Below are 24819 nucleotides of genomic sequence, written 5' to 3'. Positions count from 1 at the left end.
AAAGAAATTCTCTCTTCACGTGAGTAAGATCATAAAAGCATCAAGTACAATTTGTAAGTTAATCGACGTAATAATTTCGTTAAAATTTATATAATGCAAAAGCGAATGTTCAAAGAATAATGCACATTAATAAAGCAGCACATTTCTGCGAGATTGTTTTGTCGAGTTACGAATAAAATTACGTTTTAACTATGCGCAGGAAGCGTTGTACGGGGGGGAAAAAAAAACATCTTTAAAACAGTACGTCGCGCAATTGCTTGCTCTTCGGAACACTGTTTTGGATGGAATTGTATAATGAGCCAATGTCCGTTTAAGTTTTCCGCTTGATCTCGATCGACGTTAAGTAATATCGTGCAGGCGGATAAATAAATCCAAGGATTATTTTATATAATGATCTTCTTTCGATCTCTCGTTTATTTGGTAATAAAGAAATATGAAATACGGAATACGAGAGATTTTTTTTGTCGCTTCAATTATCGCCACGATTAAACAACTGCTTCTTATTGCAAATGCCTATTCTTTGATCTTCCGAAAGTTTACTGCAAGTTATTAAACTGAAGCGTGTCACTTTCTCATTTTATATATAATTTTATCCGCGGATATATTTTATGTAATGGCAAAAAATGTGCGTAAAGTACAATTGAGATATTAATTAGGATATTAATAAACACTTTCTATAGTAGTTTAATTAAAATGCAAAAATAGAACAATGTTTTTATTGTGTGAAACGATGAAAAATTAAATTAAACAGTTATTAAAAGGCTTCAAGTTATTATATAGTAATTTTCACACACGTACGAATATAAACTACGCGCGATTACATGTTTTTTCTCTTTTTATATACATAGATTATAAATGTAATATATTGTGAAAATAATCTTGTGATCAAGCTGAGTAATTATTTGTTGAATTTTAATATATACTTTGAAGCATTTCGCTCAAAGCATATGTTTAATTTAAAGATTCGTTGATTCTCTCGATTTATGTTATTGTATACGCGCAAAGAAAGATTTCTCTGTTTTTATCTCATCTAATCGATATTACAGAGCATACTTGGCCGGAGGAAAATTGACCGAGAGAAGAAGTGGGTTCCTTGTTCGTAACGTTCACCGCGTTCTACCTGGTGGCTGTCTCCCACCTGGCGGACCGCGAGAACTCTTCCCAGATCGGAGAAGTAAAACTCTCGGACGTTTTCTGATCTTCAACAGTCCCGAACTCGTTCTCGTCGACGTGCGAACTCGTTAAATCCAGCTGGCAGCTCGGCCTCTTCCTGATCTCTCTCATCTCTTCTCAAATCGGGAAGAAAGGAAGGAAGGAAGGAAGGAAGCTGCGCTGAATTCAATGCTGGTGTGTCTTGGAAGACGCGCAGAGGCGAGAATTTCTTCCGCGCCATTAGACGAGAACACGATACTGATAAGATCGAAGAAATTGAAACAAACGTTAAGACAATAAGGGGAACGTCGTCATCTTCACATCCGATCTCAGCGAGATAGTTAAAAGAAAGGTGAATCTCATTTTCATTTACGAGGATCGTAAATAACTGAGACTACTGAGAGTATCCATAAATTAAAATACAAGAGAACTCGTTAAATCTTGCTGGAGAATTCTGAGACGAAATTGGTGAAATTCGAAGAAGAATACAACAGTGCTCTTCCGTCGTAGTGTGAACGTCGAGATTGAGAGGCAGAAGGAAAACTATTTTCCGCGATGAAGCAGCGATACTTGTGCTTTCTATGGACTGCGTTGATACTGAGGGTGGACATCTTCGTAGCTGCTGAAGTCGATCCTGCAATTTTGAATGCTGATTTGCCGCATTTTCAACAGGTGAGTAAGAAAGTAATATATATTAAGATTATATACATATGTGTATCTATTCTATATATATTGTTATTAAATGGAAATTAAAATGAGGAAAACTCATTTATAATATTTTCAACTAACTTAAACTTAACCGAAAAATTGAAGGATTTATAGAACGACGATTTTCGAGAATTACTTTCATTTTCTTTAATGAACTCTATCGCTTAGCTGTAACTTTCCCTTGTGTCAAAAAACTTTCTTTAAATGGCTGGTAAAAATTTGCATAACGGAAGTAATTGAATAAAAACGACGGTAATATTCATCTCTAATCTTTCGCACACTTAATCGTGATTCGAGTTCGTATTATAATTTAAGTAGACGGATTAATATTAATATACAATATCACAGACTCTTGTATCGATTTTTATCAAGAAAGTGCAGTTCTATATTTAAAAGAAAGACAGAAAATGTCTATAAATATGAAAATATAAGGCAGTATTCTTCGCACCTTAGTCGATCATGAGACCATGAGATAACACTTCCAAAGTGGAAATTATTCGTAGCTTCACAGTACATTAATTCATGTATCACGACCCCAAATCGCTCGGTGATAAAATAAAATCGATAGTTTTCATACTTACATTTTAAAAACGCCAATTTATAGTGATCAAATCGAATAAATGCGAAAAAAATTTAAATAACGTTTAATTTATATAGGGAAGACCACGCTATGTTGAACACATTGCTTATTCTTACATTTTATTACCGTGAACTTTGCATAAAAAAGGTCATAAAATTTACACAAAAAGTCTGTTATTACTCTTGTTACTAAAATGAAATTAGAAATACATGATAATTTCGAAATTAATGCAAGTAATATAGTAGATATAAATAAAAATACTCTAAAGGTAAAAAAATAATAAAAAATTAATGGCTTCCTAGAGATGGAATTATTTTCACGAGTTATAATCATTGATTATAACACTTGTTATTGTATTACATTGTACATGTATCTACTACTTGTGTGGGATTGGGAGAAAATATTAAATAATATCTTTCGATCAGATCGGTTCAGACGTCACGTTTGATGACATCAAAGATGACATCAATCATCATCATCATCATTCTCACGCGCATTTCCGCAATGCGCGCTTTAACGTTTGATTGGATTCGCGTTTCGAAATTTCTCCGTAGATTCGCTTTAATAATTCCGCGAGCACATAGATCACTCGAATATATGCAGATTTAATGAAATCGCCGCGCCTGACGTAACCGGATCGTTGCCAGCGCGCCTATTGCATCGCGAATCCTCGGGCTATCTTTCTCGACAATCTCAGTGAAATTTCACTGAGCAAGACGGTAATCGTATATGCAAAAAAAAAAAAAAAGAATCACGCTTTGCATTAATTACGCTTTTCATTCTTCGTCTTCTCTCATAAGGACGAACGAGCGATAAATAATCATCCTCGCGTCTCACACTCGAATACTGTTACATTAATTATAGCATAAAAAATCTTACTTAACTAAATTTACTTGTATTTTATTGTAACTAAAGTTACAGTACGTAATAAGTATTGTAGTGACTTTGTGAAACTTTGTTTGTATGCGGAATATACATATCTAATTTTACTCTATTTCCATCGTTTAACACGTGCTTTTACAACAAACTCGCCTTCGGAAAAAAATATTTATATCAATTGTTTTATTAATTTAGTTATTTCTTTATCTTCTCTTAGATCAAACTGATTAATTAATATATTATAGAAACTCGAAGAGCATGGACAGGAAAACAACAGATTGCACGCATTGAAAGTAGAAACGAGCGACTGCTCACCCACTAACAGAGTGACTTTTGACCCTCTATCTGGTTTCTCTCTCTCTCATATCTCTTCTATTGCATCTTCTACGCGTCTAGTTTAATACATTCCATTTCGCATATTTTCCTCTTTCAGTGGCTTCTCATTCTAATTACTAAATTTCTCTCTGAAATTGATTTCCATTCGGATTCCATAGGGAGCCCTATACATATGTGAAACTACATATTATAGGATTCTATTTCGAAAGAAAAACTCAAGCAATTTTTAATGAACATATACTTTGAGAAAATATTCTTTAGATGATAATTGTCGATTATCAAATATGATAAATGTGAAACTTGTGTGTGTGTGTGTGTTGTAGAAAAAAAGAATTTCTTAACGTTTCAATCGTTTTTAATATATAAATTTAAAAAGTCTATTTCTCTCTCTGTTCTCTATTGCAATTTTAACAACTTTTATATCGGTGAAATGAAACAATTTTGTATAAATATTTTCTCTATATTAAATTTATTCGATAAAGGGAAGCATTCTTTCTTTCTCGAAAGGTAATTGTCGTTAATTGAGAAGGTATATCGGAAGTGGATCCAAACGGTGTGGAACGATCGGAGAACCTTTCACTCAGGCTACTGAGAAAACGTTCAAGTTTCCATGTACGGTATATGCAAAGAGTATTCCGTGCGCGTATAAGAGGAAATATGTATATATATATATATATATTCAAGTTGAAGTAGCTTCCGGTTTGTCTCCTCTTCCGAGACGCTCTCGGACGATGTACTTCGTGTACCTCACACTGCGTATAAACAACAACTTTCTAATGCGTGAACAACGAGAGAACGTTTATCTTTGTCGAACAAGAGGAATATCTCTATCTGATTAGATATACAACCGATATTTGCAATAACGTAACGTGCGCTTTGCTTGAGTAACGAGATGATTATTCTCACATAATGTTTGTGTTAGAAATTGCATATTGTATTTGTCACTATATTTCTTTCTCATTTCATAAAATAATCTTATTTTTATGTAAATTATTTTAAAATGTTTATAAAATACATATACGATAAAGATATATATTTTCATAATTAATTAAAGAATATTTAAGAAATTTATGTTGTGAAATAATAATACTATAACAAAAAGTTTATTACGAAATGTTTATATAATATAATATAATATTTTGTGATCAAAGAATAATTAAAAGTCAAAACGCGCAAATATATTCTACGTGGTTTTTTTGTAATTTACATAAGAGGAATTATAATTTTTTTTTTTTTTATTCTTTTATTTTGACTTAAATCTTCTATGGCGATATGACTACGTACATGGCACTCGACATTACATTGAGTTGTCTTTTGTGATAGCAAAATTATTGATATAAAATTACGTACGCGCATAATTAAATAACTATATAATTATAAGTGCAAATAAGTATATATATTTATTATCGTTTTGTAACAATTTTCTGGCATGCGTTCATCTTTAAAGAGATCATCTTTAAATCATAAATCGAATATAGCCCGGTAGCAAGTATGCAAAAACAATTTTTCCTCATTGTTCCTTCATTCGTTGAAATGGTGCTCCAATTGCTGCGATCTTACTATTTTTATTCCATATTTCTTTTTCTTGTTGAGGAGAACATTCAGAGCATATCGAGAATAAATACGCGTGCAGAGGTACAGAATTGCACTTGTAAATATGATTCGTGCTATGTGCGTGTAAAAGGATATGCATTTGTTAAAATACATAAAAACATCGCGTAATAAAGTAGCAAATAAAATGTTTATTAAAAAAAAAAATATATATACATATATTCACATATACGATTCAAAAGAATTATGTGTATGAGTGTATATCCGTTTCTATTGTCTTTCTGAAATGATTTCCGTTCATACGAAATATTCTCTAAATCTCCCTTTCTCTCTCTTTTAAATTTTTAATTAATGTATTAAGAAATTGCATCACATCTGTCGGTCAATGATCGATGTGGTAGGGAAATGTATCGAATCTTTCCGCAATCTTTGCTTATTCGAGGACACAAAGTGAGATCGAGGCAAATATACGGGACAATGGGTGAAGGTGAAGGATGCTACACATGATCTTTCACTTTCTCCAGAAACCTGCCTCTGAGAATAACGGAGCGAATACGGCGTGAAGACGCGAACAGAAATTCGTTATTTTGTGGGAAATAGTCGTTGAACAGATGTAATTAATTTCTCGGGCGAGAGGAAATTACGCAATCTATTATTAGCTGGAAATCTTGCGAATGTTCTTCTGCGTACGGAGTAGAATAGAGTGCGAAGCGCGTGTGTGTCGGAAAGAAATCAGTATCAGCAGCTACCTTAAGTGAAAATCCATTATTCATTTTAATGAAATTAATTATATACGACGCATTGGTTTATCGCGGAATAATCGCCGATTATATCAAACTAATTACATTTGCGCACGCTTGTTGTCCAATTAAACTATTGTCCAGACCGCGCATATTTAAAATCGCGATAACGTATAAAGCGGGATAATGCGGAAGAAAGGCTGACTTTCATCTCGCAAATATATATACGTATACATATATATGTTGAGCATTTCGAATATAAGGATTGTTCTGTGAAATACACGCGGTAAATTATAAAATTTTTTAAATATTATTTCAAACGAGAACGAAATCTCCGATGTACCTTTTTTAATCGTATATTTTGATCGTATCTATAATAATGTTTCTTTATATATTTTAGTTTCTCACACACACACACAATCGTCAATTACGTGGTATACGATCGATTGTCGAATCTATCTATATAATTACAGATAATTAGCTGCAATCGTAGAACGTGTCTCTAATTTGCGCAGCCCAAGAATCTTTCGCCTACAGCAATTATACCTACCCTCGCGTAATGTTGTAGATTATAAACGAAACGGACAAATTATCAGTTGGCTATAATGAACGATCTGCTTCACTTTACGCAAACGTTGTTTAACGAAATATCCCGCCGCCAGAGAACAGTCCACTATGATGTTTCAACACATCACACCGGACGAATCTTTTACACGCGAACCGTCTTCGCAATCTTCACGTTATAATGTCCTCCACAGCTAAATTACAAAACGCAGCGAAACAATCATTTATATTATTTATCAAATCATTTATTATTATATATATTATCTAATATATATTTTACAACAATTAAATTTACCGTTTATCTTTCTTTTTGTGTAAAGTAAACACGCTCTCAGCTACTTTGACGTTTATTAAAAATTGATCTCGCATCTTATCACTATCTTTCTCGCAACATCTCATCTCAAGGTTTATGTAGAGAGAAAGCTGCGAGGATAAAAAACGTTTTTCTTTCGTTTAAGCCCAAAATTTTTGGGTAATTAATTTCTCTTCATTTTTGGTCTCTATAGGCTTCGTCGAATAAGTTCGCTCGTAGCTCGAAATTAGTACAAGTTTGGGTTGAAATGGAAAGGGGAAATATCTTGGACGTTATTACAGCATCGTTTCACTTTCTTTCAGAAAACTCGATCTAACGACGGCGACGTGCGCTTGATCGCTATAATTGGTATATACGTGCTAATAATCGGTGATCAAACGCTATATTATAGATAGATTATGAGCGATCGAAGAGAACGTTACGAGTAACGCGCCACGTAAGGATACAATACTTAAATCGGCAGGAAAGTTATGTTTACCGATCAATCTTGCAATGAGGCACGATGAACGAATGTTAGTAAAAAGAAGGTGTAATTGTGACGTTGCATCGACTTTCCTTCATGTTTTTCGCAACATTAATTTTACTATGCTCTCTCAATCTCCTACTATTCTGCTTGAGAATTTTCACAATTAAAAAAAAGTAGAACTAAATAGAAGATATATATTTGATTGAAAATAATTATTATATTTTATTTATCTCTGAATGAGCCTTCTTGAAATTCGAATGGAAAGCGAAATTATCATATGTTTCAGTTTTTATAACGAGGTGTGTTGCGTCGTCTTGTGATTGTCCAATTAATCAATTTCTCCTCGGTGGGATATAAAGCAAAGGTCAAACTTTTTTTCCTTTCTTTTTTATCGTCACTCACTTTTACTATTCGATTCGCAGGTGTCATCATGCAAATACATGTCATCGAAAGAAGTTCTATTTCGATGGCGGTAGATATTTTGATGCGTATTTTGATTTGATATCAATTTATTTCAAATCGAATTTATTATTTATCTCGTTGATTTTAAATGTTACATAGTGCACAATTTTTGTGCAAGTATTTTATACAAGCGATATCTTTTCAGCCTCTGATAAGAATGAAATTCTATGTGTTATTTTTGTATTGCAAGATGATATTTATACATTGCAGTCAACAAAATACATAATTTACACTTTAGAAATGCACACCAAAATAAAATTAAAAATTTATCTAAACCAAGAGAGTTGTTCTAATCGAAATATTATTTTTTAAAAATCACTAAATTGTCATGTGCCAATACATACTTTAGCGAACTAATTATGCGAAATTTGTTAATCGCATATAGGAAATGTATCATAAATATATTTGATGATATTTAATGATCCGGCAGTAAAAAGAGTCACATCGATAGAGTCCGCGAAGCTTAATTTCTTATAGCGTGCAAAATTTTCCGGATAAGTGTTTCTGGTTGATTGAATAATTTCCACGCGCACTTTTTTTTTCTTCTGGTTCGTGCGCGAAACCGCCTTGGAAATCGCTTCCGATTTTCGTTCTTTCTCGCGTGGAAATACATGGCACTGAAAATATACTAGGCGGTTTCGCGAGTAATGACAGTGAAACGGAAAGTGCGAATTCCGACTGACCCCGGGGTCAAGTTTCTCTCGTCGATCTTCCTCGGCAAGAGGACACGCCGCTAATTGTTTCTGAGAGAAATTTCCATCTATTAACATTAAAGCTATTAGAATCAAGAAGAAATTAGTTAATGTAGTATAATATATGTCTAATCTCATATTGTCGAAATTTGATTGCGCGAAATTTAATGTATAGAAACTCTTCTTTAAACGCAAATGTCGCTAAATGAATAAAATGAGCTTTTTGTTTTTTTTTGCTTGGGATTAGAACCTGTGAAAAACCTATTGTAGATTTTTTGATATCAATAATTTGATCTTTCAATTACAAAAATATAATTCATTAAACTACTATATATAAAATTTATGATCCATATTGTAATTGTTCCTATAAATTATACAATAACGAAAACTTGAAAATTTACAGCAAATGCATAAAAATTAAAATGCTATTTATTTTTTATAAATTCATCTTCTATTTGCCAGATGTCATTTATTCAATTGTTTTTTCTTCACATTTCTTCTTTCTCGATATAACAGAAAAAGAAATAAATTTTTAGTTCTAAAGAAGATTTCTGCACTTTAAAATTCAATTTAACATATAACATTTTAATTATACATATATTAGTAATCGTAGCTGTAGCAATAATTATTTATTATTTGTTGGTTTCATAATTTATTAATTAAAATAATAACAACAATTTAACATTTTTCTTTTATACAAGCAGAAAATAGAAAAAAGATTTTTCTATAAAAAGACATTTGCAACATTTTAGCTAACAATAAGTAAGCGAAATAAAATGAAATAATCTGATTAAATATATTGCTTTCGTTGATAGGAGATATTACGAAATATAGTCTGCTATTTAACGTAATAGATATAATCAAGAATTCTTCTTTACGAAGAAGCGATGAAACATTTCAAACTTGCTTTTCTTTCGGCCTTTCTTTTTGCAGAAAAGTGAAGGAACGCACATAAATTGCATAAGCGACTTCGGTACTTACGATACTTCATGTCAGTTAGTGAATGCACACCTTTAATCGTGCATGCCAACAAATTATGCAACCACGAGTATAAAATGTAGTGTAGCGATTGCCAACATTATCTATCTATAATATTCTAATTTTTAATCATTTTGTGTATATGGGCACAGAATTGAGCAATGATTACAAAGAAGATACAAAAAAGTCTGATATCGGAAGTAAAACTCAGGACTCGAATGTACATGTCTCATTCTCTTTAAATCTTTTCAAAAAATAGAAAATGCTTTTTCTCTTACAAACTTTTAAGCAATATATTTTATAGGTGAATTAAATTAAATTAACTACGAAATAGTAATCATAAAAAGAACTTGTATATACGTATCGCTTACAATGAGTTACAATAACATTAAGGAAGTCGAAAAAGTTGAAAGCAGACTAGTTTATAGAACTCTACATGAATAGATATAGAAAGATATAGTTTACTAATAAATAATAAAAGCAATAAAAGTTTAATATGAAATTTAAACGGATTAGAAAGTCAAAGTTTTTAGAACCAAATTAATTTAGATCTTGAAATTAGGAAGTGCGTTTTTATCCTATAAATACAAATTTAATCATATCAATCAATTTTTATAATTTGGCGAGTGAGGAAAGCAGAAATAAATTTGCATAACGTCAAAGTGAAAAGAGAGATACAGTACATATCTCTCAAATTATCAATCTGAAATAACGTAGTGGTTTCTTGCCACTCGTTCGACTATAAACCGTTCGTATCTGCTGAGGCGATTATTGTGCGATGCACGACCATCGTTAAAGCCAAGTGCAGTCCAGTGGCTGAGAGTTTCCCACAGGTGGAAAAAAAAAAGGAGAACGTTTATTCTAGTCGCGGTTTCTCAGCTCCTTTTCTCTACGAGTGTTATAAACACTCCCGAGCTGTTCCTTGATCTTTGAATTGCCGAGAAAACCGATAATCGCTTCAAGCAAGTAAGAGGAAGGTAATGACGTTATATGCTTGGAATGAATTATATATTCCATTTCCTCTGCTATCACATACATTTCTTCCGAATATCATTATATATATTATATAATTATGATATTATGCTATTATATTATATATTATTTTATTATTATATTATTATATAATTCACAATATATTTTGAAAAGTAAACAGATTTAATGGGTATATGTAAAAGCTAAACGAGTTATTTTATATTTGATATGCAAGGATTTTTTAATTACGAAACGAGTTAAAGCGAACGGTTGCAAATAAACACAACAAAATTTTTCGTTTAATGTTAAACGATTACTATTTTAAATTACAATAATTTTCAATTTAATAAATTTATAATATGTTGTGATGTGTGTGCTTAAAAGTTAAAGATTCAGACTGATGAGTTAAATCGCAATTATCATTCAAATTGTGTTTTCTACAAGATCTATATTGATAGATTTATTAACTGTCAAAGCCTTCTGTGTTTACAGTGGAGAGAATTTTCAAAACTGTAATAGCAATAATTGTTTGCAATTACAATCTTGAAAGCTCTCGAAAGTGAGAGGATTTCTCACGTCAATTCGCATTGTGGTCAACTCGCTCTCTTTCTGGGTACGGAAATTGTTATAAATGCGATGATATTAAGTGTGTACACATATGATAGTGTGTCTATCGTGTCGTGTACCGAAATTTTTTTATATACGATTCGTGATTTCTAATATTTATTCGCAAGTGAGTGCGAAATGTATCCGTTTGTTCAAGTATTTGATATTCTCAATATATTCCATTTTACATTGCATTGTTTTATTAAATATGTATACTAAAGCATGCGGCACACGATGCCATTTTATCTGCTGGATTACTTGCGTGCGCCTGTGCACTAAACTGTCGATTGCAAAATATTACATTTATTCGTTTTTCTGCTCTTAAGTATCTTTGAAATATAAGAATTAGAAAACATCGTTCTCCACACACTCGAAGATTTATAACATATAGAAAAATATTCTCCTAAAATTATCTTTGCGGCAAAAGTAAAATTTGTTCTTTTTTTTTATACTCTTAGATTTGTTTCCAATAAGGTGTTTTCATAAATGTCATTTAGAAAAGTAGCTGGAGACTTACTTTTTGGCACTCATACTCCCGCCCTTGTACATTAAAGTATTATAAATATTTATTGAATCGAAGAGGGAACTCGACGATTTTGGATTTCCGCAAAATCCAAATCTGCGTGATAAATCGTCAAATAGGGTGCCCCGTCATTCTCACTACCGTACTAAGTTTCTCTGTAAAGATGCCGTCACTTTCTAGGCCTCAATTATCTTCCGACAGAGGCAAACTATTTCTCGAGGCGATCGCACAAATTGTCAGGTGGCTCATTTGCAACTATGACAGAGAAAGAGAAAAAGAGAGAGAGAGAGAGATTCAATTCCAGAAAAGACATTAAAAATTCTTTTGCCGCTCGAAACGCGCACGTTTCTCGGCATCATTTACGTCCTTCTCCTTTCACAATGTTTTAATATTCCGACTGTTTTGCATGCTCCGAAATACGATTCGCTGCATGCCGGATTTCAATGTTTTTTAGATCGCGTGGAAAATGGCACAAATAATAGAAAGCAATGGGAATCTGCGATTTCTTGATCGATCGTTCGGAATCAGGTGAGCGAGTGAGCGATCGCTCTCGGAGATTGCTACTTTTTTTTTATCTTCTTACAGAACCGAGATTTATCGTTTTCAGTCAGTGAGATCGAAGTGCATACACCGCGAAATGCAAAAATGGAAAGTTCAAAATAGATTGTGCATAATCGTCACATCCTTGTAACATTTCACAAATATCGCGCTAAAATAATTTTTTTGTTTTACAATGAACTTCTAAATGACATTTTCGCGATTATCGACATGATATAAAAGATTTACTACGTTATTTATCACTAACGTTAATCAGTTTGAAAGATTGAAACTGTATAGCCAAAATGTGAAAAAGATTGCAACTTGCGAAATGCAATCGTAACTAACAAATGTAAAATTATTAATATTGATTTAAATAACACAGTTTTAATAATGTACTAGTTCAATTTTAAATATCGTGACGGGATAATTTTGCCTGAGGGTATTGTGAATAGATTTAAAAAAAAAAATTTATTTGACATGTGGATTTATCAAGAATTATGTATGTAAATATAATAGAATTATTTTAATGCAAGTACCAATAATAATTGTATAACAAAAGCTTAAATATTTTGTCACGAATTATCGAATTCATATTTGATTCAAACTTTTTGTACATATGTACAAAAAATGGAATACCTATTGTTGACATGCTTTAAAATTGAAATTCATGAGAAGATTTTGCTTATATTATATATATATTTCACTCTTTTCTCACGGTATTTAAACTATTATTTTAATCGTCAATTTATTCCAGATTCTCTCTACAAATAAAAATTGAAAACTTGTTAGAAATAACGCATTTTGCTTTCGACAATTAAAGTGACAATGTGGCAACTATATATTATAGTAATGATTATCATAAAATATAGTGAATATACAATATTCAGATATTTATATAAAAACTTGTAAAGAAAATTTAACATGATTCTTATTCTTTCTGAATAAAAAAAAGATGAAATATGAATAATTTATAAACATGACAGCTACAAATTGCACATAAAAAATGCGGAATGATGCAAAATGCGGATATCAACTATGAGACTGTTATATAAAGAACCAGTATATATGTATATATACACCGAATATCCATTCGAACATGATATATGTATAAGTTGTTATGTGTGCGAAAGGCGCGAAATGGAAACTGCAGTAGGTCGCACTTTCTCGAGAAGACGCAAAGACCTGTCCCGCAACAGGTCCACAACGGCAGAAGGCACCCAAGAGAAAGGGAGATCGAACAATGCTTCTCTTAATTATGGCCATCTTAATTATTCACGTCTTTCTCGCGCACACAATAAAAGAAACAATGACTTTGAGAACGCGCTATACATAGTCTTGTACAGCAATAATAGCAGCGATAATGGAATCAATAAACAGGAATTAGCGAGCTTGTGATATATGGATCGGAGAAGTGAAATCTTTAATAAATTTCTAAATTTATTACATAGTACACACATGTATACATATGTAGGTATATATAATACAAGAGCTACAACTGACTGTTGACTTAAAAACTGTTGATATAAAATGCCGTTTATTGTTAAAATTTGAAAATTTATTAAATTGTTAATTTTACAGTATAAAGAATTAGCTTTCTTATACTATGTTCTGTACGATATTTTATACTACGCGAATACACACAAGTCAGGGATTTAAGTAATTATTATAAAAATTATTTGAGATTATTTTGTTTCTTAAAAAAATTAAGATACATGTCGTAAGATTTAAATATCAAATATCTATTAATTTAAATTGTACACTACTAGTTAGGTCACAGAATGAGAGTGAATACATACGATGTGTCAACTTTTACTAAATTACAAAGTAATCTTCTCGTCGATTTTCCACTTAGGTTGTAGCGAATGCCTGGGAATATAAATCCACATGTGCAATAATTCACAAGCTTATACGTACATTGAATCGCCGCGAATCACTAACAATAAGTATAGATACGATTTGCTTTCGCTTTTAAAAGATTTTATTTTATTATCATACGTAGCATGTTGTCTAGTAGAATATTTCAGTAAACTAAAAATACAAAAAGTAATTAATCGTGGTCATTTGTAACAAAATTAACAAGTTTTTATATTTATACTTTTTCTATTCCTCACTTTTTCTATACATATGTATATTCTTATTGAATGTATTAACGCGTGCTCGTAATGCCGAGAATTTAATTACAAAAATTTTATATTGTACGAGATGAAGCAATAACCGTAATAATGTTCTAAGCGAAACATCTTGCAACTAAATTAATCGTATCTATTTTAATTTTCAAATTTTAAAATAAAAATACGAGTACGTGTTATTACCATTAGATCTATATGTATATCTTATATATTTGTCTCTTATAAATTAGAGATTTGTCATCTATTATTTACATTAATTTAACATTATTAGTCTTTAGAAAGCTCTGCTTCTGACGATGTGATTCGTCATGCTTTTGTCGAGAATTCACCAACTAATATTTACATATAGCAAACAATGAGAAAAATTTTATTTAAAAACCTGATCGTATAAACAAGAAATTTCATTTTTTTAAACTTTAATTATATTGTATATTTATATTTTATATTCAATAAATTTTTCAATGAATTTTTACAAAAACTTACTTATAAATGATTTACTTAAAGTATAGATTGTAATTATTTCCAAAAAATTACACTCTGATGATTTACTTTCTTCTTGAGAATTAATTTTCCTTGAAAAATATATGTGTAAATTTCTATTTTTAGGGCCGCATTGCGCACGATGCGCGACCTCGTCTCTCGGTTTCTCAGCAAGCCCAGATATTGAGCGACGTGCAGCAACATCAGCAACGATATCGGCGTCCCACGCAAGATTCCAAAAATCCACGAGTAACATCCTTTTCCCCATACGAACAAATACAATCTAGCACGCCGTACGCTTCCTTGGCCAAGTACAAGGTCGATCGAACAAAGCAGCAACAGTTGCAGCAATTGCTGCAGCAACAACAACAAGTGCAACAACTTTTACAACGACAACAACAAAAGATCGCTCAGCAGTTTAGTGCTTCGAATTTAGTGAACGGTGGCGGCTCAGTTCAGACACCCCAATTCCAACAGCAATACAATAATGGCCAGTACAATCAGAACGGCTTCCAGAATCAACATCAAGACCTGTCGCAACCACTGTTTAGCGATCAGCAGACGTTGCAGCTGCAAGATTATATCGAAAAACAACGCGAATTGGAACTATTGCAGAAGCAACGACAGCAATTGCTGTACGAGCAGCAAGAAGTACGCAGGCAGCAAGAACTGCTGCGACTTGAGCAACTACAGAGGCTCACTTCCACTACGGCACCAACCACAACATCGGCTCCGATTGTCGTCACCACTACTTCCGCGCCGTTGCTACTGTCCTCGCCAAAGGCGCGACGAATCACACCGTCGGAAGCAGAGCTTTTTCTTAAAGCAATTGCTAATCATCAAAAAAAATATACAACAACAGCAATAACGAGCACGACGATCACTACTACCACACCTTCGCCGTCCGAAAGACGTATAATAAACTCCAAGAATCGTCAAGAGATACCGGAGAATCTACTCAGTCTTATTCGGGATCAAGAAAATCGATTGTCGCAGCAGGACAAACTGAAGCCGCAGATCAAAGTGATCTATCAGACCGATAAACCTAGCACTACACGACAAAATTCCGGCGGTAGAAACAGAAACTCTCAACAATCCGCGGTTTCTGAAAGGGAATTGTTGCTGAAGCAGCTCAAACTCGCTCTAGCTCAGTCCGGCGACGATGATGATGTCGTCAGAAATGTCACTACCAGAGATCTGATATTGCCGAACGGCAAGAAGATTCAAGTTATTCATGCGCCGAACGGTTTGTCCTCCATCTCGCCGTCGACCGTCGACTCTACCGTTCAAACGACGACCACCATCAAGCCACCAAAGGCAATCTTTGAGGAGCTAACAAAGGGTGGTGTGCTGCCGCCAGGCGCGGATTTCGAGATAATCCGACAGAAGAGCGATGGAAAGCTCGAGGAGATTGGCAAAACGCCGATCATTCAAAATCCAGCGAAGAAGGTTACATTTGTCGTGTTAGAGGAGCAGTCGGATGGCAGTTACAAAGTGCAGGGTATCAAGGGCAACGCCAATGACAAGGAAAGCGGCACCGATGTCGAGTCTATCGTTGAGAGGATCAAGAAAGGCGAGCTGAAGCTACCATCTAGTTCGATTGGATCGAGTACCCAGCCTTCCACGCTCGAACATTTTGAATCCAGCTTCAATCCAAATTTAGTGTCCACATCCAAAGTATCTCTTCAATCTACGGCGGCGACCTTCAGACCCACCACTCTTAGATCCACCTCAAAACACAGCGAAAGGTATAAGCATATCACACGTTGATTCGCATAAATGTGTATGCTTTTATTCTTTATCTTTTATTCTTAATTTATTTCAAAATTACGATCACGATAAAATGATTGTAACATTTCTGTTTTACACCATGTGATTCTAGAAATATAATTCACTTAGCTTTCTTTCCGCTATATGTGCGTTTGATTCGAAATAGCTTTTCTTTCACATTTTCCATCTATGTATTTTTAATCGAGTAAACAATGCTTGCGGCAGGCTTTTTAAATAAGAAAATTAAATTTTCAGCAAGTCAACAACGACGAATTATTTTCCTTACGTTACCGTATCACCAAACTCGGTGTCCACGACCGACAAATACGTGACCTCGGCATCCAGTGTTACGGGCCACGTGTACAACGCGTTAAATCCCAGTCCGACCAAGACGAGCTTGTCAGACCACGTTCCTCGTGTGACCACCAAGTATTCATCATCCACTAGAACTCAATTTATCCCGACGATGGCGCCGGTGAACGAAGTCGTGACAACAGCAACGCCGGCAACCTCTTACATCCATTTTTCTTCTAAATATCCATCGACGGAGGCATCGTCGACGTTCAGAGTATCATCTCACAGCACCTCTAGTTCGCAGAACGGGAATATCGTTTCTCAAGGAAGTGACTATCAAGGGACCACCGTATCGCCTTCGACGGAAATTCCACAGGATAGCTTAGCCGCGCTGTTAAGAAGAGAGGGTCTCTTTGCTATGGCAAAGTATCTGAGGCAATCAGGATTGGATAATGTATTGAACGAAACTGGTGAGTCCGAGTGTCAAATATACTTGTGATAATTTAGCTATAAAAATATTGTGATTTTTTTCTTATAACATATATAAAACGCGCGTGCTGGGGCGTAGGTGGCTGTTTAGAAAAAGTTTTCCTTTTATTTATAAATGAAAGTAAAAATTTCGGAGACTTTCAAACTTTCCCCCTCACAATTTGCATCGATATTAAGCGAAAGTTGACACAGGCTTGGTCTTAAGATTCTATAAAAAATTTCCAATCCGATGATATAGTCGTTTCAGTATCAATGAATAATTTAGAGAGCAAGTTCCTTGACAGACAGTAATTTGTAAACGTTAACATAACATGATTTAATGCAGGTACGTGTAATTCCATTTCAATTCGCAAAGCTTACAGTTTCTAAAGCAAGTATAGAGAACAAAATATGATAGCATTATATTTAACGATAATGCTTAATATACATATCTCGAAACAAAAATACATTAGGTAGAACTTTGTATATAAAATATTACGAGAAAGTTATATAATTTTGCAAAATAAGTTTTCTGCGCAATATTGCAAGACCGCCTCAGTCTTATTCAATAATATTGCAAGGCGGAGGGTAACTTACATCTCATCAAAGTTCCTGTTTTCAGACTCAAACGATTGTACAAATAATCCCGTTGGTAGGCCGTGTCTCTTTGCACAATCTACCGTCATTTGTATCTCGTGTTTCGCTTTAGTCGTGCAACGTTCGTTAGAAAAAATCTTCTCACGACTCACTGCCAAGATTTCGACACAGTTGCCTCTCCATCTTACGAGGAGACAAAGACGAGGCGTTCCTCGTTACGCGAAATCTCGCAAAAAAGACACGCGAGATTTAACCACTCGTTATAATTATCGGCGTCATAATTAACTTGCTCAGTTCATTGTCTCTCTTAGATTTTTTATTTCTCTTTTTTTTTATGCTGACAATTAAAACGAGATTTATTTTATAAATTATAAATATAAAAGTACACGCACATAGAAAATTATGTGTGATATAATGTGACATAAGAATTACATAATTAGTATTCCATCTATTATGTGTTCTAAGTGTAAAATTCATTTCTAACGTATCACGAAGAATGCAGTTTAAGTTAAACTTCTTTGTAACATTAACATAGTATATGTAGTTGATTATATATGTATATATGTATAATATGTTCTTTTACGCGCTCTTTCCGCAATATTTTTTATAATAGCGATTCCTCGTTAATTGTATTTTTTTTAAACTGAATTTTTTCTTAAAGTAAAAAATTGAATATAATCTTATCACTCACACACATTTATTAGTCTAGTTTCTTGATGAATACACAGTTCCATTTTCATTGATTACGAATGCAAATGTCGATCAGAAGATTGTGCAACTTCATCACGTTCTCGAATGACATGCTTTCCTTCGATGACGATTATGAATGATAGATTCATGTATAATTGCGCTCGAATAAGAGAATGTCTGGAAAATAAAAAAGTATTGGCATGGATATATTAATACTAAAAGTACCGCGTGTATGTTTGTTAATTGAGATATAGTAACGAGATTGCATCCTTTCACATTTGATCAATGTTCACATAAGATAAGATAAGATTATTAAAATATAAAATATAACGCGCGCGAGATAATATTTATCGTAATATATAAAAAAAAAGAAAATACTTTTTTTTAAAGAACACTTTGTTTTTTAAACTGACTTTTAAATTGAAATTTTTTAAAAGTAAAATTTAATTGAATATATAATCTCTCTTGTCAACTATTAATCTATTTCCTTGATTAATTAAACCTTAATTACTAAAAGATCCGTATATTTGATAGTTATTTTTTTATTATTCAAAATTGTTTAAATATGCTTCTTTCGTTTGAAGAAAAATCTTTTATAGATTAGCAAAATTTTTAATAGACCAAAGAATCTAATTTTGCTTTGTAACATTGTTTACAATACAATTGTATAATTATAATACGCTGTATCGTTTTATATTACTTGCAGGTCCATACACTATATTCATCCCTACAGACAAGGCGTTCAGGACGTTATTAGTACAGCTGGGAGGACCAGAGAAAGCTGAAGAGAAGTTCCACGATAATCCGAGACTCTTAAGTGGGGTACGCATCATTATATTATGTATACATAAGCGCATCATTAATAATGTTTCTTCCTAATGATAGATTTCACTAACTGATCTTAGCTGATTGTATCGATTGAATTTGAATTCATTACATTTTTTCGTAGATATATACACTATGACTACAACGAAAATTAAAGACTCGACTAAATTGTAAAAAGTTTAATATTAATTTAATATTATTAATCTCTCTCTTTCTATATATATTATACCTATACATAAAATAAACTAAGTTAATATTAGGAATAATAATGTTTAAACAGACATTCATATTGACGAAATTTTTTTATGACAGCTCCTCCTTCATCACGTTATACCAGGAGCTTTCAAGATGGATTCTCTGCAGGACGAGATGACCGGCGTCAGTCTTGCTGGAACGCAATTGCGAGTAAATGAATATGCGATGCAGGATCACGAGTGGAACGATGTAAAAGTAATTTTATATTTTAAAAATTTTCAATTTTTTTAATAGAAGAAGCTTTATTCGTCTTCGAAATTTTTTATTTTCTTTGTTTAATTAAATCTTATTGAATCGTTAATTTTGCGTTATCGCGTCATGTCTTTTATATTTTTCTTTTTTTCTCTATTTAATAAGAAAATGTTTGTTTGACTACAAATAATTCATAAGTTAATTATTTTATTAAGCCTCTTGATGTATTAACTTTTGTGTATTTATGCGCGATCCAGTCTATTGACCTCTGCAAATATGCTAGAAATCGCTTGATGTTGCACTATAATGTCAATCCACTTCTCACAAGATGCATCCACTTAACATACAGAAGATAATCAGATCTGACAAAGACTAATTATATATCGCACGGCTCACGTTTCACTTCATTTGTAATTTTACATTGTTTGCAAATAGGTAACGACGATAAACGGAGCACGCGTCGCGCCCAACAAACGGGACATTGAAATTCCTCAAGGTATCGCTCACGCCGTCGACAGGGTCATGTTCCCGCTTCCGGTCGGAGATTTGGTGCAGACTCTGCAAGCCGATCGTGAGAGGAGATTCACCATGTTCCTCAGAATGCTTCACATGTCAGGCTTAGAGGACACGCTCGCGGGTAAGTTAAAAAACTGACGTCAAAAGCGCGAGTCTTCTGATCTACAAATCTCTAGTACAGAGAATATGTGTCCTTCCTATATTTTTTATCTGCAAATTCGACGAGTCGTTTTGAATTCTCGCAACTGTTTTTATTGTTTAATATTTAAACTTTCTTCAATTTTAGGACCGAAGACATTCACTATCTTTGCACCGATCGATTCCGCTTTCACCGATGCGAAGAACGGCGGACCAATTTGGACCGAAGAGGACGGTGCGGAAGCGGCAAAGGCTATAATTTCACGGCATGTGATTCCTACAACTCTTTACACAGCAGGCATGAGGTATTACATTCAAAAGGACACCCTTCGTCCGCAGTCGCCAATTCATATTCACAAAAACGGTGGTACGTAATATTTACGAATGTATCATTATTTCATTTCTCTTACACAATCAGCATTGTAACAATAAACTTTGCCTAATAGACTTTCGGTTGATTCTTCGTAAAAAGTGTTATACATTGCAATGTTTATAAAAAATTAATGACATTGAATAAATGAAATTTTTCACACAATGCATTGTTTCAGGGCGAGTGCGGGTAAACGAGGCACACGTTGTAACTCATAATGTGCCAGCAACGAATGGAGTGTTGCACGCTATTGACGGAGTTCTGTAAATCTGCGGTTTATTGAACGGTGGATATGAATTGACGAATTGCATATTGAATTGCAGCGTAGATTGCAATCACGCAGGTGATATCACTTGTAATGTAACATTTATGTACAATTTCTCGAAGAACGTAAACATAAATTTTTTACACAAGTGCGATGGAGAATGCACATAGCAATTAGATGTCAGAGTGATTAGATTATCATACTTGCATAAATACATGCTCGCCCCGCGTCGCAATTGGATTCACTCACCAATAAATTGAATTTATGCCATAGGTGTCGCGAAATTTAAGGAAAAAGTAACGAGACCCCACTTTTAACATTGTATACATACTAATTTATATACATATAAGATAGGCGTACACACATTACAGAGATTCCATGTACTCGTACCATATGCATAAGAGTACGGAGAATTCATTGCTATTGTATAGAATGTAACGCGATACCATGTGTGTACTTAGCATTTTATTTGTAGCTTGTATTATTTTATAAATAAATGTACAGAATTTATTTTTTTTGCGAAAGATTATATTTACAAAGATACTCCCGATTTTCCTCCCACGAAAGAATACTTTATAATAAAACAAAAAATATATCTTTCTTTAATAAATAATTATCACTTTGAAATAGAACTATGATAGTATATATGTATAATAATAGTTAAATACACTATATACAATATTAGGAGATTCTTTTACAACAAGTAGCTTATACTTTGATCCTTTAGATTTGAATCAACTTCATTAGGCCTCAAATCGCCTAATAATTTGTCTTGTATTTTTTAATTTCCACCATTATATGATGGATATTTGTAAGTTGCGTGCGCGCATTCGGCGGCAGGATCTTGTGAAGACGATGATAATATTGCACCAATTGCGTCATCGCGCGTTGCACTAGCGCACCGCCTAGCACTAAATTGGGAAACGAGTTTAATACCTCCCGATGTAGCTCTTCTAATGCTCGTTTCCAATTGTTCGTGAAAGATTGCACCAAAGCCAGTGCTTTCCCTTCCTGCCGTTTCAAATCGTCGGCTTGGCCCTTTTCGATCAGAGCCTCCGATTCCTTCACCAACTGGATTATACCACCAAAATGAGGGCTCAAAACTTCCTCAACAAACTCGGAGGAACGTGCGTTCAATTGCTCTCGGAAGCTCTCCGCTTCCTTGGAATTGTCTCGTGTTCTCTCCTTTAAATATAATATTCTTGTTATTTTTTATACTTGTGAAGCATAAGCTCTTTTATATAAAGTAGAATATACTTATACCATTAATACTCCAAGCACCAGATCGTAATTATTGATAAGAAATATTAATTGCTGCATTCGATTTTGAAAGATAGCTGCCATTCTAAACAAGAAGAATTGTACAGCTTCTCTCAATTCTGCTAGTAACTGAGTTGCTCCTTCGCAAGGGAATCCCTCGACTACACTTACCATTGCTGCACTAAATTCTGCATACCTTCTGGTGATCTAAAAATTCACGATTGTATTAAACACTACAATACGTTTATTGCGATGCTGTATGATAGTAATCAATAGCATTATAAAAATATCTTTTGCATTTAAATACTTACATAATGTGGACCAGTTTCTTTGTTCAATTTTAATGGATCACAATCTTTTATACTCTGTATGTTTAACTGAAACACCATTTCAAACCTGAAAAATAAATATAATTTTGCAAATTGTATTATAATAGCAGGACTACTATAATTAATATTTTCGTATGTAAGCAAGTTTAAGTACCTAGGCCAAATTATGTTTGTTAGAGCCTCCCAATATTTATCCAATGCTGGTACAGCTCTTTTGTGACACATTAATTGATAACGCATTAACAAATGTAAACAAAGGAATAAAGCAATTGTGTCATAACAATCATCAACAAATAACTGCAAATTTTTCATCATAAGGCTTAATGTTTTTCCCATGACCTACCGAAGAAAAGAAATAATTTAATACTTTCATTTTTATTTTATGCAATAAATCATTATATATGCGTGCGTAACTTAATCTTACTTGATTAAAAATATCTAATGCTTGAGCATTACGGGCCTTGAAAAACTCAATCAAGAATAGATATTCTCGGCAGGAATTATCAACCAAAGCGTATTGTTCGCTTCGGAATAGTGCTTCGTAATTATACTAGAATTATAATGTCGATTTATCAGGATATTTTAAAGGGTATAAATATATGTAATCATACATTTAATATAAGATCATTGATACTTACTCGTGTCTTAGAAGCAATGTGTGGTACAATTATAGGTGCTTCCAATTGAGAGGACAAAACTTCACCCCTTGTATCTATTGAAAAAACAGTACCTTTGTGTTTTAATGTTGTTTTATGAAATATACCTCTACTTGCTGTATCTTCGATTCCCATTAAATTATCCTTAGATGCTCTTTCTTCAAACTGGCAAAAATAATTATACGTTAATGTTGGACCTTTCTTACTTTTTTTAAAAACAATATCAATATTTTCATTTTACCTGTAATTTCATCAATCTCGATGAGTATGACTTGAAATATGAATAATATATCTTGCTCATGGTATCAATGTATTCTCCACAGATTTCCTCTGCCACATTTCTTTCATTCGCCAAAACAAACTCAAAGAAAAATTTATATTTTAGCATGTTGTTTTGCGGCACCTGATAATTTGTCATCGGTTTCCTAAATTTATAAATTTGCTCTAGTAAATACGTCCTAATCTTTGCCATTGCCTTTATCTTCAGTTTTTCCAAAATATCTGTCACATCTAGACAAGACTTTGCATCTTTGAAACTTTGCTCTTTTACAAAATTAATTTTATGATTTAGGGTTTGTAGCTGGATTAGAAATTCCTTCTCAGTCACAGGACAATCCATGATACCACTGCAAAGTATTTGATACATATTAATCAAGTTTATCTGGATATAATATTTTCTCTTATAAATTGTATTGATAAATATTCCTTACGCGATCAGAGCTTCAGACACTGTCATATCCTCGATAAATTGACTGAGCGGACCACGTATTACTTGTCTATTAGATAGTTGCTGGCTCATAGCAACAGATTTACGCTGTAAATAAAGTATTTCGGAGCTGATACTTCCTAAATCTGATTGAAAGTTCATCAACATTGACTCCATTTTCTGCAATTAAAAAATAATATATTATAATAATATCTCTACAAAAATTAATCTTGAGAAAGTTTTTCCTTGTCAGCAATATCACTCTACACAAAGATAAACTATTATGACCGAAAATATGTGAACCATATTTTCCTGTGATTAACTCTTTTTTTTTTTTTTACTAAAATTACACGTCGACGTATTAATAATATTCGATCCGTGAAATGTCAAAAGCGAATAACCTCCAAGATATTGTCGCAAGCAGCAATCTGATTATGCAGACTAGCTATGTTCTCGCTCTCCTTGATATAATCTTGGATCGACTTGTTCTCGACTTCTTTGAGTTCCTTTTCGATTTGTCTGGAATACTGGCGTAGGTCGGTGCCGGTCTTGAGAACTTCTTGAACGACATCATCGCCAAGATTCTGAGGCAACTGCTCTTCGTTGTTGTCGAAAATATCTATCTCGGCCATTTTCTTAATCCTTCGATATAACTCAGACGCGCCGTAATTAAACAATTACTTTATTTATATATAAAATGTCTCGATCGCTTTCATTATTTTGCATGTTTTGCATTAACGAATTCTTGCCTGCGAATAAAGATAACCTCAAATCGTTCAACTTGTAAATATTAAACAGTCCACAAGTTTGTTCCTTT

The 24819-nt window shown here is 33.3% G+C and overlaps 2 protein-coding genes across 3 annotated transcripts in view; one reads left to right on the top strand and one right to left on the bottom strand.

Moving 5' to 3' along the window:
- LOC145933317 (uncharacterized) overlaps positions 1-21561 on the top strand; it is a 26201-nt gene extending 4640 nt beyond the window's left edge. Inside the window, exons 5-12 of one of the 2 annotated variants that reach the window (XM_083032902.1) lie at positions 1047-1824; positions 14798-16419; positions 16697-17205; positions 19197-19312; positions 19628-19765; positions 20198-20399; positions 20565-20783; positions 20965-21561. In XM_083032902.1, the coding sequence (XP_082889028.1) occupies positions 1708-1824; positions 14798-16419; positions 16697-17205; positions 19197-19312; positions 19628-19765; positions 20198-20399; positions 20565-20783; positions 20965-21053 (3012 nt within the window). In that variant the 5' untranslated portion in view covers positions 1047-1707 and the 3' untranslated portion in view covers positions 21054-21561. The remainder of the gene's footprint in view (positions 1-1046; positions 1825-14797; positions 16420-16696; positions 17206-19196; positions 19313-19627; positions 19766-20197; positions 20400-20564; positions 20784-20964) is intronic. The other variant, XM_083032903.1, reaches the window with a different exon arrangement.
- Vps52 (vacuolar protein sorting 52) lies at positions 21363-24819 on the bottom strand. The gene is made up of 9 exons (XM_083032904.1): positions 24404-24819; positions 24007-24182; positions 23538-23922; positions 23279-23461; positions 23065-23190; positions 22795-22979; positions 22623-22707; positions 22315-22518; positions 21363-22236 (listed from the first exon to the last, which is right to left on the bottom strand). The coding sequence occupies exons 1-9, from the start codon at positions 24632-24634 to the stop codon at positions 21811-21813; spliced, it is 2001 nt and encodes a 666-aa protein (XP_082889030.1). The 5' UTR covers positions 24635-24819; the 3' UTR covers positions 21363-21810.

Source organism: Prenolepis imparis, unplaced genomic scaffold (genome assembly GCF_030444845.1).
Source record: "Prenolepis imparis isolate NDT839.2.m4 unplaced genomic scaffold, iyPreImpa1.0 SCAF_3, whole genome shotgun sequence".
Lineage (NCBI taxonomy): Eukaryota > Metazoa > Arthropoda > Insecta > Hymenoptera > Formicidae > Prenolepis > Prenolepis imparis.
Note: the sequence above shows the minus strand (reverse complement) of the source record. Positions and strands in the feature narration are given on the sequence as shown.

Coding starts and splice junctions, on each gene's coding strand:
- Vps52 (XM_083032904.1), bottom strand. CDS start 24,634: ATGGCCGAGATAGATATTTTCGACAACAACGAAGAGCAGTTGCCTCAG. Junction 22,519..22,622: donor AAGAAACTGGTCCACATTAT/GTAAGTATTTAA, acceptor GTGAATTTTTAG/ATCACCAGAAGGTATGCAGA. Junction 22,237..22,314: donor TGGTGCTTGGAGTATTAATG/GTATAAGTATAT, acceptor TTATATTTAAAG/GAGAGAACACGAGACAATTC.